The 22,717-nt window shown below is 45.2% G+C and overlaps 1 protein-coding gene across 3 annotated transcripts in view; it reads right to left on the minus strand.

Moving 5' to 3' along the window:
* The window catches only part of RNPC3 (RNA binding region (RNP1, RRM) containing 3), a 393,936-nt gene that overhangs the window by 204,446 nt on the left and 166,773 nt on the right, over positions 1-22,717 (minus strand). For all 3 annotated transcript variants that reach the window (XR_011290577.1, XM_069641890.1, XM_069641891.1), the window contains exon 10: positions 292-456. Coding sequence is in view for 2 of the 3 variants with exons in the window: in XM_069641890.1 (XP_069497991.1) it covers positions 292-456 (165 nt within the window). In the remaining variant the exon portion in view is untranslated. The remainder of the gene's footprint in view (positions 1-291; positions 457-22,717) is intronic.

Below are 22,717 nucleotides of genomic sequence, written 5' to 3' on the forward strand. Positions count from 1 at the left end.
CATGCTGTTGGGAACTAGATCATGATGTAAAGAGTCTTACAGGTCTCTTTGGCTTGAGGTGGCAGGGAGAACGGGCAAAGCACACTGGGGGCAAGGTTGAGGGTGTTGGTTGCTGGACTGTGCTGGGGAGAGAAGAGTAGGATGGTAACCAAAGATGAAGTTAGGCTTAGCTCAACCATGGGGCATGTAAAAGACAGCCCTTGGGGTTAGATCTGAGGTCTGTCAACAACATACTTAATTCTACCTTTTTAATTATAAAGAACTGGGATCTCAGTAATTTGAACAAGTTACCTTTACTAGACATACGGCCATTATCAAGTTCTGTCCTGGATATAAATTTCGAGGGCATTTCATTATCATCCTTATCTTCTTCCTCTTCCTTGCAACCAGGAAGGGGAGTTGGGTAGATCTTTCCGAATCCAGCCGCACTCAATTCTTCTGGGGAAGCTACAACATCTAAAAACAGAAGAAAATATTATAATGCCATCAAACTAAAATGCTCAATTCTCGTTACGTCAAAATAAAATACTTCAGTATACACATTGACATTATCTACTTGTAAAGGGTGATATACAATAACTCGAGTAAGAAAACAAAACCGCTATAAACCATAAATTGCAGTGCTTTTTCCATTGCAATCTATAAGCTACTTTGAAAGCCCACTCATCTTTTTCCCCTCACTCCACTGCCTCCTTTGTAATCTATCTAGGAATGAAAGCCCCCCCCCCGGCCACATTTTCCTGACAGCATACATACAGAATTGACTGCACACACTGGGAAAGCAACAGCAGGATGCTTAGCTTTAGTGCATTAAGAATAGAGCAGGACTGGATGAATTGATGGAGAAATACGAAGGCAAAATTAATCCAGAGAAGTGATGACCGAGTAGGGGTACAAACTTTTTAACTTGCTCTGCGCTGTTGGTGTATTCTTTGTGGCTTGTTAAGGGGGAATTTTTAGAACTACCACTGTGTGGCGTTTCCGAGAGGCCAACCTAGTGGATAACCAAGGGCTGACCACACTTCATCTTATCAAACTCTCTCTTGCAAGCGTAGGCTAAGGCTTAAGACATACATAAGAGATATAGGGTTTGGTATGTGTGGCGAGGTGGAGTGAGGAGTCGGACAAAGAGGTGACATCATTAAAATATAGTTTATTATCTAATCTGCAAAAACCGGCTCACTTTCTGTAGCTCTACAGGGATGCCCCTACCAAGTCTAAGATAAGGAACAAGTTACTTACCTGTAACTACTGTTCTCCAGCATGGGTCTGGCATGGATTCACATGCTCATGAATATTCCCCGGCAGGGCGGGAATCCTCCGTAAAAGAAAAAACTTTCACTTTCACTTACAAAGTGTATTTCTCCTTTAAACCAATCACTGTACTCTGGGTCATACTGCCCTCTCCCTAAGCCCCTCCTCTAGCAGCCATCTTCAGATTTGGTAAGCACGTAAAGTGCCAGTGTGACTAAAGAGCCGCAGAGGGGTAGGAGAGAGGGTTTGTATGCGAATCCATGCCAGACCCATGGTGGAGAGCAAGAGTTACAGGTAAGTAACTTGTTTGTTCTCCAGCATGGGGTCTGGCATGGATTCACATGCTCATGTATAAAGAATACATAGCAGTACAACATTACACAACCACGGGAGGTGGCAAGGCTCAACAGAAGCAATTACTCTTACCTCCGGAACAGGCTCACCTTCAAGCGAACAGGTTGCGTAGCACTGCCTGGCCAACCCTGGACTGCTCTCTGGAATCCCTGTCGACCCAGTGGAATCTGGTGAAGGTGAGCGCGGACCTCCATGCAGCAGCACCGCAGATGTCCAGCAGAGGCACACCACAAATGTCGTCATTGCAGTGATTGCTCTGGTGGAATGGTTTCTTGGACGGCCAGGCAGCGGTCGGTTTGCCAACCAATGACAGTGCGTGATGCAGCCAGAGAGCCACCTTGAAATGGAAGCCTTGGACAAGCCATTCCCATGGTTCAAAGGACCAAAGTTCATGAACAGTTGAGACGTCTTCCAAAAACTTTGTGCGTGCCACGTAGAACTTCAGAGCACGAGCAACGTCCAGCGAGTGCAAAGTCCTTTCAGTGGCGACAAAGGTTTCAGGAAGAACACAGGCAACACCAAAGGATAGCTGAGGTGGAATTCCGACAACCTTTGGCATGAAGTAGGGGCGCATTCGTAGCACCACCCTCTATTGTGAAAAGTGCAGGACAGGGCCTGGATCTCGCCCACCCTCCTGCCAGAGGTCAATGGCCATGAGGAAAGCCGTTTTCCATGGGAGGAACTTGAGAGGAGTCTGATGCAAAGGCCTGAAGGGGGACCCCATGAGCTTCGTCAGCACCACATTAAGTTATCACGCCCGGGCAGGCGCCTTCACTGGCGGGAAAGGTTGAAACAGTCCTTTGAGTAACTCCCTAACGAGACGGTGGAACCGCAGAGAAGATCGCCCTGGAGACCTAATGTAGCGGGAGATAGCAGCCAGATGTGCCTTGTTAGAGGCGTGCGCCAGCCCCGCCTTGGCCAAGGACAACAAGCCTGGAAGAATCTGTGGGCGGTGACCCTTGGAGGGTTGATCTTCTGTGACTGGCATCACAAATCGAAACGCTTCCACTTGTGCCCATAGCACTTAAGAGTCAATGGCGTTCTGGCCTTGGCAAGGACCTCCCTGCAGTCCGCCAGCAACTCATATCCTCCAAACTCTAGGGCTGCAGGTGCCAAACATTCAGGTTGAGCGATCCAGAGTTGTGATGCAGGATTGTGCCTCCTTCTCTGGTGAGCCGATCCGCGACCACTGGCAGCTTGACAGGAGGCAACGTTGACAGGCTGAGAAGGTCCGGATACCAAATCTGCCTCAGCCATGCCGGGGCGACTAGTATCATCCTGTAATGGAAATGTTTGAGTTGATTGAAGACTCGCAGCAGGGGCAACTGAGTGAAGGCGTAGAGGAAAAGGCCTTCCCACGGGAAGGAGAACGCACCCCCCCATGCCCCTCGGTAGGTGGAACCTGCTGGCAAATTCATGGCATTTGGAGTTCACTGCTATCGCAAACAGATCGATCTGTGGTTTGCCCCACTTGAGGAAAATGCGGTCCACCCTATCGTGCCAAAGCTCCCACTCATGGCAGAAGCGCAACTCCCTGCTGAGGGAGCAAGTAACAGTAAACAGTGTGTCTAAACGGGGCTTTCCTTGACCCCACCGTCTACATGTAGGCCCACTACAGCAGGTAAGCACCCAACATCAATTAACAGGTTGGTGGGGAGAACGAGGACACCATAAAACCTAACAAGTAGGTATAACCTCGCCATGGGCCTCCACAATTCTGAACAGGGTCTGATACACATCCTGCACCCCAATTATGTATGGTAGGTCCTAGACCAGTGGTATGGACCAAACGCATAACTAAGGGGTAGGCAGAAAAGGGACCTAGACATTTTTTAATCAGTGAGGAAAACAAATCTAATCTCCAAGGCCTGCAACAATACTCCATATTAGCACCCTGGCGGGGGGAGCCAACCAATCAGGTGTCTAAGAAACGCGGGCTTGAATCCGTCTCCCCTCGCTGCCATCTCCCCGAACACCACAGCCCCCCATGCCCTACCCGGCCGTCCCTTTTTTTTCCCCGCCTTCCCACCCCTCTCCTACCTGACTCCTGCTTTTCCCACCCTCCCACCCCTCTCCTACCGGACTCCTGCTGGACACCATGGAAAGAGAAGAGGGGCTCCATATGGCACCCCGTTGAAGAAAGGAAAATACTTTTTTTTAGCACCCTGAAATACCCCTTTTGCAACCCGGGGTGCAAATAGCCTTAATCTTCCATTCTAAGGGCTGGAATGGGGGAATAATGGCACGGAGCACTTATCAGCACTCGTTTTGCTCAGGCCGATAACTTGGGCTGCCGGGCAATTTCCCCCACCTAATCTCCCACCCCCCCGTTCCAGCCCTTGGAATCGGGGATAAACACCATAGGATTGCCTACAACATAATAAAAGTAATGCAAATGCACACATGATAATACATCATGTGATGGCTTCCAAGAATTAATAAGACACTTTAGAATTCGTTAACTTCGTCATACATTTTAGGGGAAAATATTTACAGATGCTAGGAAAGTTCTCCTTTAGATACTTTTCCTCCATAGTTTCTATTGACCCCCAATCTTTTTGTTTTGTTTTTTAACCTGTTCTGACTTTTTGAGAAGTAAAGCCTAAAGCTTCATTTCCCCTGCCTTTTGTTAATTTGCTATGGGGAAGCTGTTCAGTCCTTCAGACTATCAGTACTGGAAAAACTATGTTTCCCTTTTAACTTTCACACTATTGTAACTTTGTAATATTGCACACAGCATCTGAACATGCATTGCAACTGGTGTTGGGAAAGATTTCTGTTTAGGCAAGTTTACCTGTGTATTCTATGGGGAAACTGATCAGTCCTTTCAGCACTGGGAAATAATGTTTTCTTTTTATCTTTCACTTTAACTGTTTTGGTAACTTCCCTTACAACGCACAGAGCATCTTACATAGGAGTCTGTGGGGATACTTTAGTATCACCGTAAAAGTTGTCACTGGGGATTGGTGGCTACTTTTATATGTACATAAGGACTAGAGGCACTGGTGGCAGCAATGACAGTTTTACACACTGTAGTGAGAGGGGTGCTGCAGGGAACAACTCCCCAGCCCCACGTCCGACCCCACCGACACACCTAAACACCACAAAAAGTTCAGACATTTGGTATTCCGAACTTTTCATGGTGGTTGTTTTAGGTCTTTTGGTGGGGTTGGACTTTTTTTTTTTATACGGTAAAAGCATACAATACCATATGTTAGGGAGAATTCTCAGAAATGTGCTAATTCCCTTAACCGTAGAGACCCCCAGCAACTTTGCTGGATTTTGAGGACTTCATTTTTTACCTAGAAAGAGTGTGAGCCTTTTTTCCCCACTCTGTGTGTTGATGTGCGTTTCACATTTGTGTTCTCTGATTATGGAGTTTTAGATAACTCCATAGGCATCATATGTTCATGTGTGTTACACAGCACTCTCAGTGCAGTGATACAGGGATGTCTTTTAGACTTCCCAAAGGTTTAGAAACCTTCTCTGGGATGAACTACTGTTACCTAGTATCCCCTGTGTCTAAACACTCATGTAGCAGTCAAATGCTACCGTTTTCTATTGAAAAGGCTGGTGGCAGTGGTTTTACAATGAACTACCATGATTTTTCCCGACCGCGAACACCGGTAGCTAAAAATCACGGGACACATGTTTTTCAAGATGGCGCCTTAAACCCATTTGTTTAAACTGATCCCGGTCTTCTATTTTCACCATTTCTTTTTTGAAAGGTCCTTCTAGTGTTGGTCTCTGCGCGCCAAACCAGGTTTTGTCCCTTTGTTCGTGTGCCTTTGGCGGGCTTCAGGACTGAAATCCGCCCTTGGCGTCTGAGTGTCTGGGGTGGACAGGAAGTGAGGGAGGTGCCCAAAACGCCCTGTGCTTAGTATCTTAGGAGACCCAAATGCACTCTGGTGTGATTAGCTGGCTGACTGACTGTCCGGTAAGGACAGCCACCCCGCTGACAGCTAGGCTGGAATGAAAGGGAGAAAACTGTTTAAAAGGAGCGTCTCGAGGAACCGAAGATGAGCTGGAAGAGGACGGCTGCTGCAACCACTGGACCGTTGGTTTGCCCGGTGAACCCCTGCTGCAGGTCAGAATTGCCAAACTCCATTCGACAGAGAAACTCCTTCAAGGACGGCTTCTTCCTTTGAGCTTGTGGGACCAATCAACTCATAAGACACCTGGATACCATTCTCAAGGCTGTTTAGGATTAACCAGGGAGAGGGACACCAGTTTGTGTTCTTGAATCTACAGCTACTGGAAACTGAAGTGACTATTTTGTTTGCTTTTTTCAACGATCCCGTGCAGTGCAGGTGTCCTCCCTCTTGTCCCCACGACTGAGGCTCAGGAACTGCGAGATCTGCAGGAACTGCCAGGAACCATGACTTCAGCAACATTTGTTTTCTTCATACAAAGGTACTGTGCTAATCCGATTGGGAGAACGTCACTCCTGCGGTGAAAGTTTGTGAAACCTTCCCCACTTGCAGGCCTAATCAGCTTGTGACCCCACAAATGATTCTTTTTTGCCTAAACTACTTCTGAGAACTTTCGCAAAGACTTTACCGTTTGATACCAGAACTGCTCTTTCTTATCCAGAACACTAGCCCATTGACTTTGGCCTGACCTATTGACTTGAATTGAACTATTCTGGTGAACTGAAACTATTTGCACTGCATATAAAGTATATATAATCTATTCCACTTACTTTTGTCCTTTTTGCTCACTGCTAAGTAACTGAACTGCCATTTGGTTCCTTTTTCAAGGGAGCTCAAACGGTCTCAAAAACGTATTTTTTGTATTCAAGTGTATTGGTCTACAATATTGAGTTGCCTTCTGTAAGTGATCTCAATCCAGCACGCCAACTAAATCAATGCCTAGTGTGGGATACCCAATGGAACCCCTTATTTATATATTTTTATGTCAAAAGTTTTTTTAATTCTGGATGATGTACCCTTATATAACACCCCTCTCGTTGTTGAATCCCCCCGGCCTCACTGAGCCAAGAACTAGGTTTGTTTTGCAAATTAAAATATTTGAAGAATTGAACAATATATAGATTATACTTTTATGAATATGAATAATATCTGAATATCACACTTATGAATATGAACAATGATCAGCAATGGGTAATATTACAATATCAACAATCTCTTTAATCAATTAGGAATAGGGTGAATAATGTAGCAGAGAATACTTTGTATGGGTTCGAGAAAATGCAATGATAGGAAAGAATGCAACACAGAAATAAACTTGATATTAATTCAACCAAAGACAATGTAATCACTCTTTCCCCCTGTTATTACTCACTCCCCCCAATATGCAATATGAAGAGATGGAATGAGGTCACACCGGTATCAGGAATAACAATCAACAATTGCAGTTTCAATACCGATTCCCCCCAGCAAGCTTAGAGAGAACAGTCATTATTTTAAAACAGGTCAATTGCTTTTAAATGTGGTTTGGATTAAATGGGAAAAATGCTAAAATTGATTTTAATTTGCTAATTTCAAATTCAGAACTAGTGAGAGTTGTTTTGGATTGGGTCAGTGTAAAGACCGATTGGGGGTTCTGTACTTCCGCTCTCTATATGGTAGAGGAGAGGCACAGCGGACCCCAACCAAGATTCTCTATTTGGTAGCAATGGACGAGCAATCAAGGCCTAGCTTCTCAGGAGGTGATGCGGGCTGGTTCTTAAGTACAGTGTAGTCCCCGAACCCCCACAAAGGAATGTCCACACACTGTATTACTGAAAACACAGTCTTTATATAATTAATATTCAAAGGTATGTGCACGATCACAATAACGCACTTAGTACTTGGAAGTCAATAATGATAAATATATACACGTCTAGAGTGGTACCACTAATGTTATCAAAGTGCATCAACTTTAGGGTTAAAATGTCACAGATCAATAACGAGTAAACCAGCAATAGAGATAGGCAGGAACGTAAGGTGGTTGAAACAATAGGCAGAATGCTGGCCCCGTTACCTAGACACAGTTCTGTGTGGAGATCCCCCCCACCTGGGCAACCTGTAAATAAAGATATATAGCACAAGCCCAGTCCAAATGTTCAATAGTCTTACTTCTTCCTATTAAGGTTTTACCCCCCCCCCCCCCAATGTACCTGGTGGAGTAGAGTTCTCCGACGATGCACCGACCAATCCTTCTTGAGTGCCTCCCTTTCAGGCGGGAGCCACGGTTCGTCGAGAGGTGTCGGGGAACTTGGCGTTCGGTGTCGGGGAATCGACGGCCCTTCTTGAGTGCCCTCCCTTTAAGGCAGGAGTCACGGGTCGTCGAACGTCCGACGGTGAACAGGGTGAACTATGGCCGGGAAGTGGCAGCTTCGTTCCTAGCAGTGCTCGACGACAGAGCATTGGCGTCCTGGAAGGAAGAGGCGTGCGGGGCACCTCGGTGACGATAGTTCTTGACCGCAAAGAGATGAAGAACTGTGGCCCAGCAAGGGCGTCGAGTCGTCGGCGTCTCTGCGGTCTGTAGGTGGCGGGAAATCCACCGGTGGATGCTCCTCGGCGCGTCGACGGTCGGGCCTTCTCCAGCGGGAGACAAGCGGGTGACGATGCAGACGAGAGCGTCCGATGATCAATGGAAGTTCTCAGGCAAACGGGAGCACGGCGACGGCGGTCGGCGACAGTGGCGGACAACAGTCCGAGTGCTTCTCCTTGGAGTTCCGGAGCAGTCCCCGTATCGGGTCGGCAGCCTGTCGTAGGTCTGTCTACCAGGGAGCGTTGGCAAAGATCAGCTGTGCACGATGGTCCCTCGTAGCTCGGGAAGAGGGCGCCTTAACAGGTCCTCTCTGGGTCAGTCCTTGGAGGCACAACAGCTTTCAGATTGTGAAGGAGAGCAACAGCAATTCTTCTCGTCCAGCAGGGCTTCAAGGTCAAGCGTCAGTTAATCCAGTTACTCGTCGTAGTGGACTTCAGCTTCTGAACACGATTCCTAGCAGCGAGAGGTCCCCAGATATACTGTTGATCTCCCATTCATTCCGCTGGGTCACACTCAAGCATACAATCACGACTACTGGCATTCACGAATGCAGGCACCCAATCAGTCACACGAGGTATTCAGGCCATTCACTTCTCTCCAGACACTCACAACAAGTTATGTGTATTGGGACAAGTACCGAGCCATTCAACACTCCAAGCTGCATTCATACCGGTTTCGGCCAGGGTTGTCTCGGTCATTGTGTCAACCACCAGATACTAGACACCCACAACACAGAATGCATATTCGTCACACACTCTATTCACCCAGGTCCCACCCACAGGAGGTACCCACAACATACATCACCGGGAAGGCTCCAGCTAATCTGACTGGGCCTTCACAACAACAACATATATGGCACTTCCATCCAACAGCCAGTCAGGGGGAAGGGACAGAGTCAGGGCTTCCAAGGACTTTGGGAAAACAAGGTAATGGGTAATAGAAAGCAAGAGGCCACAGAGGCCATCTTGTTTTCCATCAGGAATCAACTGATCCCAATGGCAGGGCCGCCGGGGTATCCCAAAATGGAGGATACTCCGTGCACCTGTCAAATTCAGCATGGAGCTGCCACCAGCCGATACCCTGCTCTGTGGGCCACCTACAGGTGCCCAAAAACATACACTAGGGGCACAGGGTTGTACCCCCACCCATGGATGCCATAAGGGTATCCCACGGGTCCGTTCACCAAACCAAAAGAAAGAGCTCCACCGCCAGGAGTCCGACATGAACTCCTGCGCGGAAAACACGACAGAACACACGATAAAAAGCAGTACAGGACAAGGATACGGAGGCCCTGTCCCTCCGATGCATTTCCAGCATCACAGTCGGGTAAAAAAAAAAAAAGCAATGATTATTGAATGGTTAGTGAAATTGAGCCAAATATGAAATCACGGCAAACCTTTCAGCGCACGAAAAAACGCGATTACGGAAAAACTATAAGGAATGGCGTTTTGCGTTCATTTGAAAACTGAGGATGTTAGCTTCAAAGTGATGTTTAAATTTTGTTCCTATGGTTCAAGAGTTCGAGGTTTTAGGGAAGGTAGATTTTTCTCAAAAAGGTCACGATTTCAAATTGAAAGATGCGCTGTTGAAGATTTAGAACAAAGATTTCTTAACACTAGGGAGTCTATGGAGCCGCAAACTACACGGACAGCACAGCCACCTATCCAGAGGCGCTTCCGTATGGTTTCCATCTGCCTGAGACGATCGCCTTTCTCCAGAAAATATATATTAGTGCCAAGATGATTATCAATATGGTTATCACAGGATTATGTGGATGAGAGAAGAATTCAAGGTAGACAAAAGAGATTCTATAATGCAGTTATGGATATGTTGGAATGGGTTGGATGAGATTACTTAAGCTAAGAGATGACTATGGACAGTTCTATACTAAATACTCAATACTCACTAGTGGGTGGGGAGGCTGATTGTCTATGCCCAACCCTCCAAGGATCTGATCGGTCAAAGAATTCCCCCTCTCCTGATTTGAGAAAGGAACAGTGTGTCATGATGTGTCAGAGTGATGCTGCCATTTACAATCTAGGGAAGAACCTCCCCTTTGCTTTTACCCAGAAAATCTATTTTTCTCAAAAAACATTTTCAATATGCACAACTTGTTAATAATACAAAATTACATGACAGATTGACTAAGGTACGTTTCTGTCAAAATCTTATCTTCCTACGAGTTTTAGTTCATAAATGACAATTTTTCGCGCTTGTGGTTGGTTACACATTTTCGGATCTGTACAATTTTTTATACATACATGCACTAACCCTCTGGGCATATTCCTGTAATTTTTCATGTTCCTTGCATAATCACAATAGCTACAATATTAAATTGTTTGCGGTTCAGTCTAAGAACATCGCACGGATTCCAGATTAGTTTTAAACTGTGACCGATCATTTCATTTTAATAATCTCTAAGTTTCATATTTTTGTCAGTTCGGTACAATATTTTATAAGTCTTTTCATTAAACATATATTTACTCCAGTTTCAAATCCACATTTTCAGTCTGGCCCGCCTCCAAACTTGGCTGAGTCAGAGTCACATGCTCTTCTTCCTGCCAGGGCAGTTGATGTCAGTCACACCCGAATTAGCATTTTCATTCAGCTCAAGAGAGTCCTTTGTCTACACTCAGAGCAACCTGCCAGAGTGCCCCTCCCAGTTCCTTTCACACCAGCCTGACAGTTTATTAGCAGAGAGCAGGGGGACGATTCCTTTGTTTGGGAGAAAGTGTGGAATGTCTTTGAAGCCCAGTGTGCCTAACTTTAACTTTTAAACACAATGTCTGAAATTGTCTTAAAATATAACTTACATTTTTAACAAATACATCAACCATGTGTGGCCAGTATGTAACCTCTCTTAGGATCTCAAGTGTTGTGTGAAACCCCCTATGACCGGCTGTGGCTGCATCATGGGCGTGACTTAACATCAGGCTTTGGAATGAGGTAGGGACCACCCACTGATCATGGCCAGCTAGGGATTTGGTCACCAACAAACTGTCTTGGATTCGGAACATTTTTGGACATTTCATCAACACTCTGAGGTCCTCTTTCCCTATGTAATCGGTATTCGTCAGGGGAAAATTCTCAGGGTCCTCAATGTGTTGATAAAACGTACCAATTATTGGATCCCCTTTCTGAGCCGTAATCAAATCAGCATCTGGGGTCTCCTTACTCCATTGTACAGTTGAGAGATCATTGTGAGCATTTTTCTGGGACCTAGTGATCGCAGTGACCTGGATTTCCCCCAACAGGGACTATCTCTAGTAGATCCCCTTGGATGGCTCTGGTTTTGGCCAGCTGATCAGCTAAGTCATTTCCAGTTTTGTCTGGTCCCTCTACTTTGGAATGACCCTTGATCTTTTTCCAGTAGATGGTCATCCCATTCGAGGTGACCAGATCATCAATATTTTGGATTAACTTCCCATGTTTCAAGGGTTTGTTATTAGCACATAGAATGCCTCTGGTTTTCCAGTTAACCAGGTGCTCCACAAACCCGTTCCGTACATAATCCGAATCTGTGATTATGGCCAATTTGTGGAGTTGATGTTGGACAGCAGTGAGGATGGCTTGATGCACAGCCATCAACTTTGCCACTTGACTAATTCGGGGCCCAATCTTGTACCCAGCGGAGGGTTCTGGGATCTCATTCACCCATACATTCCCTACGCCGGCCACAAGTTCTTTTTCCCCGTTGTTGTCAACATGGTAAAAGCATCCATCCACATGGACAGTGGGCATTCCCTCACACTTGTCTTCTACAAAGACTTTGTATGGGGAATTGAGGTATGCCTCCATGTTGTCCTTGATTTTTAGACAATCGTCCTCAAGACAGTTTTCTCTGGCACAATCATGCAAGTCAGCCAGACCTTGCGCGAGGGGACACTTCTTGTTTTGGCCATATCTGACCTCCACATGAAAGCCTTGCATTGACAGAATCCAGGAAGTAATTTGGGAATTACTCACATTTCCTGCCCGGATTCTGTCACTTTGGAGATATTGCAGAGGCTGGTGTGGAGTCTTCACTATGATGTGTTCCCCTTGGATGACCGGGCGGGAATTCTTCAATGCCCACACCGTTGCCAGGAGCGCCTTCTCAGTCGTTGAATTTTTCCTCCACAGAGGATAAAGTTTTGCTCAAATAGGAGATTACTTTATTGACCTTGTCATGCTTTTGGTATAATACTGCAGTCAAGCATGTATTAGAGAACCCAAGAAGAACTCCTTGTTTCTGACAGGGTAAGCTAGGCAAGGCGCTTGCGAGAGGCTTCTTTTGAGTGGTCTTACTGCCTCAGCTTGTTCTGGATCCCACTCGACCCCCCCCTTTCAAAAGATGTATCGGGGGCCTTGTAATCTCTGTGTAGCCCTCAATGAACTTTCTACTATAATTATTACGTCCAAGAAGGCTTCTTAGTTCCCGCAGAGTTGTGGGGTCTTTCAATTTCTGGAGTGCTTCCACTTTCTTTTCCTGGGTACAGAGACCCTGAGGAGTAATCTCATGCCCCAGGAAATTGACACGGGTTCTACACCACTGTGCCTTTTGAAAGGAAAGTTTTGCTCCGGCAGCCCTCAACTGTGTCAGAACATAACGGATCTCTGCTATGTGTTCCTCCTCAGTTGACCTTTTGATGAGTACATCATCTACATAGGCCAGGTTACCCCTTTCACCCAGGACGGGCATGGCCTTATGTAGGAAAATATTGAATTCATTGCCGGAATTGATGTATCTGAAGGGAGTCCAGGTCCATGTGTACTGCTGCCCCCCAAAGGTAAAGGCCAGCTTGTATTGGTCCTCCCTACTGACAGGTACAGTCCAGTATCCATTGGTCGGTCTATTGCAGTGAATACCTGTGGCCCCTCGATCTGGGCCAGCCCCTGGTCAATGTAGGGAAGAGGCCATCGGGAAGTATGGACCCGTTTGTTGAGCTCCCTAAGGTCGGCGCAGTCTCTCCACTGGCCGTATGGCTTCAATATCCCCAGCACCTGATTATTGAAGGTGCTGTGGACTGATTATCCCACGGGACTCAAGGTTCTTAATTATTTCAGTAAGGGACTCCATTGATGCGAGAGGCAAGCGATATTGCTTCACAAACACTGGAGTCATGCCAGGGTCCGTGGGAATTGTTGTGTTGACAGCAAAAACTGTCCCTACAACAAAAGTTGTAGGGACAGTTTGTGCTCCCCTGAAATAGGAGCCAAATGGCATTACTTTCAATGGGAATAGAAAGATACAAGTTTGTATAATGGATTAGAAAACACTTCTGTTCGGCAATGCAAAGGTTCAGTGTACCAGGAGGGTCAGTTCAATCCAATAGACCAGGCCAAAGTCAATAGTCTAGTGTTCTTGGATAGGACAGATCAGTTCTGGTAACAAACGGAGAAGTCTTTGTAAAAGTTCTCAGAAGTACTTTAGACGAAAAAGAATGATATGCTGGGCCACAAGCTGATTAGGCCTGCAAGTTGGGAAATGTCCATGAACTTTCACTGCGAAAGATAGGATCTCTCAACCGGATGAAACTGTACCTTAATGTGAAGCAAAAAGATGCAGCTGAATCTGCTGGCTCCTGACAGTTCCTGCATATCTCGCTGTTCCTGAGTCTCAGTCGTGGGGATAAGAGGGAGGACGTCGGGGGGACATCTACACTGCACGGGATCGTTGTCAGAGCAAACAAAATGGAGTCACTTCGAATCAAGTAGCCGTTGCTTCAAGACAAAAACTTGTTTCCCTCTCCGTGGCTAAAACTTAACCAGCATTGAGAATGGTATCCAGGTGTCTTCTGAGCTGATTGGTCCCACCAACTCAAGGAAGAAGCTGTCCTTTAAGATGCTTCTCTTTTGAATGGAGTTCTGGCAATTCAGATTTTCAGCAGGGCTTCAACGGGCAAACCAATGGTCCAGTGGTTGCAGCAGCCGTTCTCTTCCAGCTCGTCTTCGGTTCTTTCATTGCAGTGGTTGACTCTGCCTTCCAGTCCTGGAGACTCGCCTTTTAAACAGTTTTCTCCCATTCATTCCAGCCTAGCTGCCACTCGCCCAGTAGGGTGGCTGTCCTTGCCGGACAGTCAGCCAGCCAATCATGCCAGAGTGCATTTGGGTCTCCTAGGAGACCGAACACAGGGAGTTTCGAGCACCTCCCTCAGATCCTGCCCACACCAGACACTCGGATGCCAAGGGCGGACCTCAGTTCTGAAGCCCGCCAAAGGCTCACCAACAAAGGGACCAAACCTGGTTTGGCGCGCAGAGTTAAACCCAAGGAGGACCTTTCCACAAAGAAACAGCAAAAAAAGATTACCGGAGTCTGTTTTTACACACGGGTCTTCGGCGCCATATTAAAAACATGGCCGCCCCGATTTTTAGCTACCGGTGTTTGCGGTCGGGAAAAATAATGGTAGTTTGTTATAAAACCACTGCCACCAGCCATTTCAATAGGAAAGGGTAGCTTTTGACAGCTACAAGAGTGTTTAGACCTACGGGATACTAAGTAACCCCTCCAGCACTCTATAGGAAGATAGTGTGTGCTGGGCCTATGAATTTAAAAAGACTAGTAAAGTCAATTTAACTTTACAGTCTCAGAAGAACAGTAGTTCATCCCAGAGAAGGTATTTAAACCTTGGGCAGTCCAAAGAACATCCCTGTGCCACTGCACTAAAGGTGCTGTGTGACACAACAATGACAAGATGACGCCTATAGTCATCTAAAACTCCATAATAAAAGAACACAAGAGTAAAACACACATCAAAATACATGAGAGAGTGGGAAAAAGGGCTCACATTCTCTCCAGGAAAAAACTCACGTCCTCAAAATCCAGCAATGCTGGGGGTCTCTAAGATGAAGGGAATAAGCACATTTCTGAGAATTCTCCCAAACACTCGTCCACCCCAGACTAAGGGACAGGAGGATTTAATCCACCCCTGGATGAATCTCCTTACTCCAGACGGTCAAACACTCTGGAGAGACCATCAGCATTTTGGCGATTACACCCTGACCTGTGTTCAATGGTAAAATCAAACCCTTGTAGGCTGATTGACAATCTCAACAATTTTGGGTTCTCCCCTTTCATCTGCATTAACCATCTCAAGGGTCGGTGGTCAGTTTGAATCACAAACGTAGATCCATACAAGTATGGATTAAACTTCTTCAGTGACCACACAATAGCAAAACAATCTCTTTCAATGACTGCGCACCTCGTTTCTGGTTCCTTCAGCTAACTGCTGATAAAACAGATGGGGTGCTCCCTACCTTTCTCATCCAGCTGACTCAGAACTACACCTATACCTGTATTGGAGTCATCTGTCTGCAGAATGAATGTTTGGCTATAGTCAGGAGCTCTTAGGACTGGAGCTTGACAAAGGACTTCAAATGCCTTAGAGCACTCATCATTCCATCTAACCTTTTTAGGAAATTTGGGTGAGGAGACCACATTTAAAGGAGAAGCTATGGACTCATAGTTCTCAATGTAGTTCCTATAATAACCAGTGAGACCTATAAGAAGGCTCTCACTTGGGTTTGAGTAGTAGGGGTGGGCCATTCTTGTACAGCTTGTACTTTGCTAGGCAATAGCCGGATTTCCTGACGTCCTCCATCGCATTCAGAACTTAATTAACCATCAGTTGGAATGTTGCAGGGGCATTTTTTAATCCAAAGGGCATTACCTTAAACTGGTAGAGGCCTGCTGGGGTGGAAAATGCAGTTTTCCCCTTGGCATGGTCGGTCAGAGCTATTTGCCAATACCCTGACGTTAGGTCAAATGTACTGATGTACTGGGCTGACCTAAGTTTATCCACCAGTTCATCTGTCCTAGGAAAAGGATGGGCATCAGTCTTGGTGACTGCATTAAGAGAGTTCTATAGTCCACACTGTGGGATATATTGACCCACTCAACTGCATTGCCCCACATCACTAAGCTGCATTTGAGCAAGTAACAGCAACCAAGCTGCGCTGGCTCCTGTGCGCACCAGGACCTCAAAACTGTTTTGGCAGCAACAAAAAAAAGATGGCTGCACCATCCTGCCTAGCACACTTCAGGCAAAATGGAACAAGGGGACACACTGAAAAAGTATGCCAGTGCGTTCTGAAACCTATAAATGGAATCCAGTGAAAAGGAAAGCCTGCCATTGCTGCAAAAGCCACAAAAAAACTTCAAAATTAAACATTTTCACCCTTTAAAAATGCTGCTTTGATGCCAATTCCATCTGTTCATTCTGAAACCACTGTGATTAAAAAGGCCCTATCATGCCCAGGATATTTCACTGTGCTTCACCGAAACCAGGCATAATTCCTGAGTGAAAGGCCCAGTCAAACCAACTCAGAGAATCAATAAGCAACTTCACTTTCACTCGCACGGAAACATGCATTTATTTCTTTCCAAATGTATCCAGGCTCAGCAGTTCAAGGAGACTTGAACTCTGAGCAAGGTCAGTGTCAAATAAATCTATGCTTTAGATAAAACTCATGCATTCAAGGAAATAACTACAGCTGTAAAGACATTGTGGGCATCTGAGGGAGCTGCCAAACCGAATTTAAAGAAAGAAATGGTTGCATCTTTTTACACCTGTGGAAAATGGGCTTTGCTGACTGAAGAAAAAAATGGCCTGTTTAAAAGTAAATTGTTGGATAAAAGCCTGTTTACTTAGCAATACAAAGGGATTAGGTTAGAAGTGATAATACACACATAGGCTCTTCTTTCACAGGTTTGTTTTAATTCAGGATCTATAATAAGAAATGTAAGAGTTTAAAGCACATGGGCTGGTTTTGCAAGCTCTCAGAAAAACCAGTCATTCCAGTTGACAGCCATGAAACTTCAGCAAGGAAGGGAATACACCATAAATCCAAGACATGCAAGTAAAAATTGCCAGCTTGAAAAACCTTGAATGGGCCAGGACAAAAAGTTCACACGCTCGTCAGACATTTGTCTGTGCTCCAGGCTGGGACAATAGAAGTCCTGGGACACTAACCTGTCAAGTGTAAGGGGCAATACAACCTTCAATTAAGATGGGAAACTTCCCTTGCCTTGAAGGACATGACAGTTGCTTGCAGTTGGAGGAAGAAATAAAAAAGGGATCCAGTAACAATGGACTGCCTTTTGGTTACAAAGACTATTTTATAAAGAAATTTTAAAGACTTATTTCTGCAAAAAGAATTAGTAAAAAGTTTGCAGTTTAATATAATTTGATGGGCTTTCTTTTCAAACTTGGTAGAACTCATTGCTGCATGGGGAACATAAATGACAAAATATGACAGATTACCAGGAAAGCATTAAAGGCATAGTCCAGTAAAAAATGTTATTGTCCCTACGGGTCGGCCATGTTTTTTTAAGCCTAAGTGGCACAATTTTAGAAAACTTTCCTATGGACCTTACCCGAGTTTTCGTCCATTAAACGCACGCGAAAACAGGCACCAGGGAGCCGCCATTTTGTGATAATCCTATCACTTGCCGCATCGCCCTGGCTGACCTGCTTCTGCGGCACTAAATCAATTCCCCCGCCCCTGAGCCTGTCATCAGCAGACTCGTACCGCCCATTTCCCAACGCCAAAGCACGTCGTGTCAACATTCGCTGCGCTTCAGCTAATGACGTGTCGCCATGGAAATGGCAGGACGCCTCTTTCCTCAATAAGTATAAACAGACCGTTTCACAACACACAGCAGCAGATTTTGATTCCATTCCTCTCTCTGTGTTACTTAGAGTATTTTGTGACTCGTTTCTGTGCTCTGGTCAGCTACCTTCGCCGCTTGTAGCCCGTGTGAACACCTGTACCATCTCGGTAAATTATTTTACTTTGTTTACCACACAATGGCTACAATAATGCCCTACATGTACGAGCCCGAGTATACCGAGGAGGAACTACTGGAAAGGAAAGCACGCAAAAACAATGGGGATTCGGACGGCAGATGGCCGGACGAATCAACAGATGAAGAGCCTGGGCCTAGTCGCATGGACGGCATCTCATCCTGGTGCACATGCAATCAGTGCGAGCTAATGCCAACCGAGGAGGAGAACTGCTGCTGCCGAGAAAACTCGGGATGCCTGGCCTACATTTCGGAAGGCGAGCCACGACCGCCATGCATCACCGAGCTGCCAGACTTCAGGGCAGCCTGCCTCACACGGGCCGTGTTGAGAATAATGATGCCGCTTATGCACGAACTTTGCGCAACTGTTCGTCCTCGTAAACAGAGTAACGAGTAAATATACTCTGCTTGTCATGCCACTCCTATTTCATGGTCTTCTACTATATCCAAAATGATATATTCATATCATAGTAATACATGAATGTCGTTCAATAGTATGCATCGTCTAGATAGCATTTGTCCGTGCAGAATGCCATTAGTTACAATAATTGTCATTCACAACAAACGTTTATTAAACTTATCTTGGTCATTTAAAAACAGTTTGTTTCATTCCTTTTCACAGGTGGTACAGACTGGTGGCCCATCGTTCCTTTACATGGTGGCTCCACGGGAGGCTTGGACACCGCGTTCGAAGAGTGATACCCGTCTGTGCCGTTCGTGCCATAAGAGAAACGGTCCCAAGTGACAGCGGTCAGTACAGGGGATTTTCTCTCGCTGTGCTGCAACCTGACCTGTATAATCTTTAAAGTCTTGTATTTTTGTGTCATGAAAATAAGATACAAAATAAAACACCACATATATTTTAACAACGATTGTTTCGATTTTTTAAATGAATCAAGTGCGTCTCCATTCAAGGATGGACGTCAGACATCTGTGCTTCGAATGGGTGAAGGTCTGGTCGCTGTGAAGCAGGGTGGTCACTATCTATCTAAGCTAACATAACATTCTCGATAATGCATGCACTAAATAACACTTGTTCAAAGTCTTTCAGTAGGTTATGTCTCTATAAAAGTCACACATATATCTATACTAACAATTACCATTGGATTATACAGGCCTTAGGGTCTTGACCACTATAATACACCGGTTGAAGTGTGGGTCGGTGCTCACAAGAATCTCCGGTATGTGGCATTTGTTATTGATAAGCAACGATATACTATCAAAGGAGGTTCGCGCCAGTGGATGAGCGCTGGCATGGGGGGCTGTCACGGGCGCGAAAGGCCAAGGTGCCAAACTGCATGTACACTTCAAAAGGTATCCCACGCCAAGGGGCCATCGGTCACATGGTCTCCTCAGACCCTGTGTCTCCAGCCAGGCCTCCCCTTGAAGCAGGCCGCCCCAATGCAATCCACATAAGTGTGTCTCCATTCAGCAGTCTTCCTGTGCCTTATCTGCACGCCCCAGGCCCCTCCATCCCACCCACCCTCTATCAAAGGCGGTTCGCGCCAGTGGATGCGCGCTGTCAGGGGCGCGAAAGGCCAAGGTGCCAAACTACATGTACACTTCAAAAGGTATCCCACGCCAAGGGGCCATTGGTCACATGGCCTCCTCAGACCCCGTTGTCTCCAGCCAGGCCTCCCCTTGAAGCAGGCCGCCCCCCTAATACCACGACATACATCCGTAATTCATTCACAAACACACTCCTGTTTCTAATACTTTATAAACCACTTGATATGTCTCATGAGAACATCTTTGTGCTTTGCAAGTCAACTCCTGAACGTGCTACCTGGCAACCACTGAGATCTACGCTAATCTGCTTGTCGTCGTACTATCCGTGAACTTCTGTGACCGCTTAGAGCAAACCCATCAGTGTGCTACCTGTGGCCACCCACCTATTCTCCTGCAACATACTGCTCTGCTTGCTGAATCCAACTGTTTGTTGGTCAAGGTAAGGCCATGTATCCTAGTCATATTTCGCAGATTTTTAAATTTCTATCTATTTGCGAGTAGAGTACACAATAGTGCTATGTTCATTGGTCTCATTACTATTGACTTGAGTTTCCATTGCTATGCTATCAATCGATCTATTTATTTTCATCTGTGTCTATTGTCATCGAATTGCATCCTTCGGGGGTCCAGTCTATAAGGTAAGCATGTTTCCTTCTCGTGCAAGACAGAACATCCAAGGGACGAGTCACACGTTCAGATTTTAGTCACATCATTTAAACATTTCTGCAACTTATGCAAATACTAAGCCGCACATAATGAACTGGTATAGTTCCTGCGACCAAAACAAACCTTGTATTGATCATTGTATGATTCATTTACTTTTGTATCAAATCTTTATTCTTGAAGATTGTATAATAATGTCGATATTTACTTTTCAGATTTATCAACAATGCCTGCCTGTTCGATTAGCGGTTGCCCTTCGAAGACCCATGCGAAATCTGAAGGCACAATGCATGTATTCCAGAAAACTGTTGATCGAATAAGAGAATGGGTCAGACATTGCGGATATCCACTGGATGAGCTGGAAAGTAGAGTCCAACAAGTCTTACAGGACAAGAGGGGTGATCGATACCGCATCTGCAGCCGGCACTTTTCCTTGGAGATGTACACAACTTCTTGGGTAACAAAGAAGAATAAACGGCGAGCGACACGGAAATTGCTCGAAAACGCTATTCCCACTCTATTCGTCCACATTCCGCCACCGGTGAGTCAAGTGTCCGGATTTAGCTTTAGGCCTTGCGGTAGTGTGTAGGTAGCCGAATGGATTAATTGATATTGTAGGTGTTCTATCCCTTGTAATAATTTCGATATTGATATGAATGTATAGTTTTTTGAATAATGACATTTATCAATATATTCTTTTTCGATTTCATAACCCACAAACGCAATGTATATATATGGGAACAGGGAACTGTGCTGTATTGAGCATTTTTCAAGTATTTTGTCGCCTTACATGGCTATTTTTAATATTGGCATTTCATTATCAATCATTAATTTACCTTTACAACTTCTTGACTATCCCTTGAATCTGAAGCAAGAACATTCTACATCCTTGACGTGGTCGCAGTTATCAACCACTTCTAGCGCGTATCGGGTAATCTTACTAGGCTAATCCGCTACAGACTTCTTTTATGCATGTCAAGTAATAGTTTTATTCGATCGTGTAATTATTTTACCGAATGTTTGGTTAGTGCTTTCCAATTGATATACACCTTAGTTATCGTCCACTGGTGTTTGTTTTCAGTTCTAATTAGTGTTACCCATACTAATGCAAGTACTGTCTTTCAAGGAGATGCTGAAGCGTCCGCCACATCTACAACATTTCTAGATGTTCTTCACCAGCAGGAGGTATGGATACTGACCGCTCCATCGAGCGTCATCATCAGAGCTGGGATTCTTGTCGTTTGATTGTTCTACACAATGTTTCATTCGTGGTTAGCCGTTGATATGTACCTGTGCTGTCGACCCCAGGTGTGTGTTATGTTTTCACTATTGTAATCCTCACTAATGCAAGTACTATGTTTCAGGAGGAGCGTCAACCCCTGCACTTGATGCAGAGCCTGACATTCAAGTAATTCCAGTGGAAGCGGCGTCCATGCGTATACGAATTGGCGCAACAGCTTTCGGAAGTGCGCACTACATTTGCAACATCCATAGATATTCTTCAGCAGCACGAGGTATGGATACTGACAGCTCCATCATGCTTGATCATATAACGTGATTCCATTTGCTATACTTTCTTCCCTATTAACGCAAGTGCTGTGTTTCAGGGAGACGAGGGAGCTTCCACTACAATCACAACATCCCATTTAGATGATGCAGATGTAAATAAATCTGAGAAATAAGTCGATGAAATGTGATCATATTTAGATTTTCCTTGATTCTTTTACACAATGCATCATTTGTGGTTATCTCTTTATATGTACCTGTGCGTTCGACCCCAAGTGTGTGTTATGTTTCCAATATTGAAAACCATACTCATGCAAGTACTGTGTTTCAGGGAGACGACGGAGCTTCCACTACAATCACAACATCCCATTTTGATGATGCAGATGTAAAGGAATCGGAAAAATAAGTCGATGAAATCTGCATATTTATATTTTCCTTGATTGTTTTAACCAATGCATCATTTGTGGTTATCTCTTTATATGTACCTGTGCCGTCGACCCAAGTGTGTGTTATGTTTCCAATATTGAAAACCATACTAATGCAAGTACTGTGTTTCAGGGAGATGATGATGCCTCCTCTCCAATACAACCATTCATGGCAGTCCATGCAGAGCCAGAGGTATGGATACTGACAGCTCCATCGAAATAGATCATCACTGGTCGAATACTTGTCGTTTGATTGTTGCACACAATGTTTAAAACGTGTTTGGCTATTGAGATGTACCTGTGTGTTCGTCCTCACGTGTGTTTTATGCTAACAATATTTTGATACATAGTAATGAAAGTACTATGTTTCAGGGAGACGATGGAGCCTCATTCCATGCTGTCTATGCGGATACAGAAAATATAGTCGTTGCAGCGCAAGAGGAAGGGAGGACATGCGGAAACGAATCGGAGCTACAGCGTGCAGATGTTGAAGGTCGAGTCAAAAAAGTTGCAAAGAAAAAAACCCAAAAAAGGTTAGTTACAAACAGTTCATAACTTTATAAAAATGTTTGTGCTGGGGACTATTTTATGTTTTTTCCAGTCAATTGGACTACACTTTATCTTGTGTTTAAACTGAACATCCCTTTTCCAATCTCTCCTCCAGTTACCCGTGGGTGTCAGAACTATATACACACAGACAGTGAAGCGAATGAGAGATGTTGCT

This window comes from Ambystoma mexicanum, chromosome 1q, assembly GCF_040938575.1.
Source record: "Ambystoma mexicanum isolate Mex_15411 chromosome 1q, UKY_AmexF1_1, whole genome shotgun sequence".
In the NCBI taxonomy this organism is placed as follows: Eukaryota; Metazoa; Chordata; class Amphibia; order Caudata; family Ambystomatidae; genus Ambystoma; species Ambystoma mexicanum.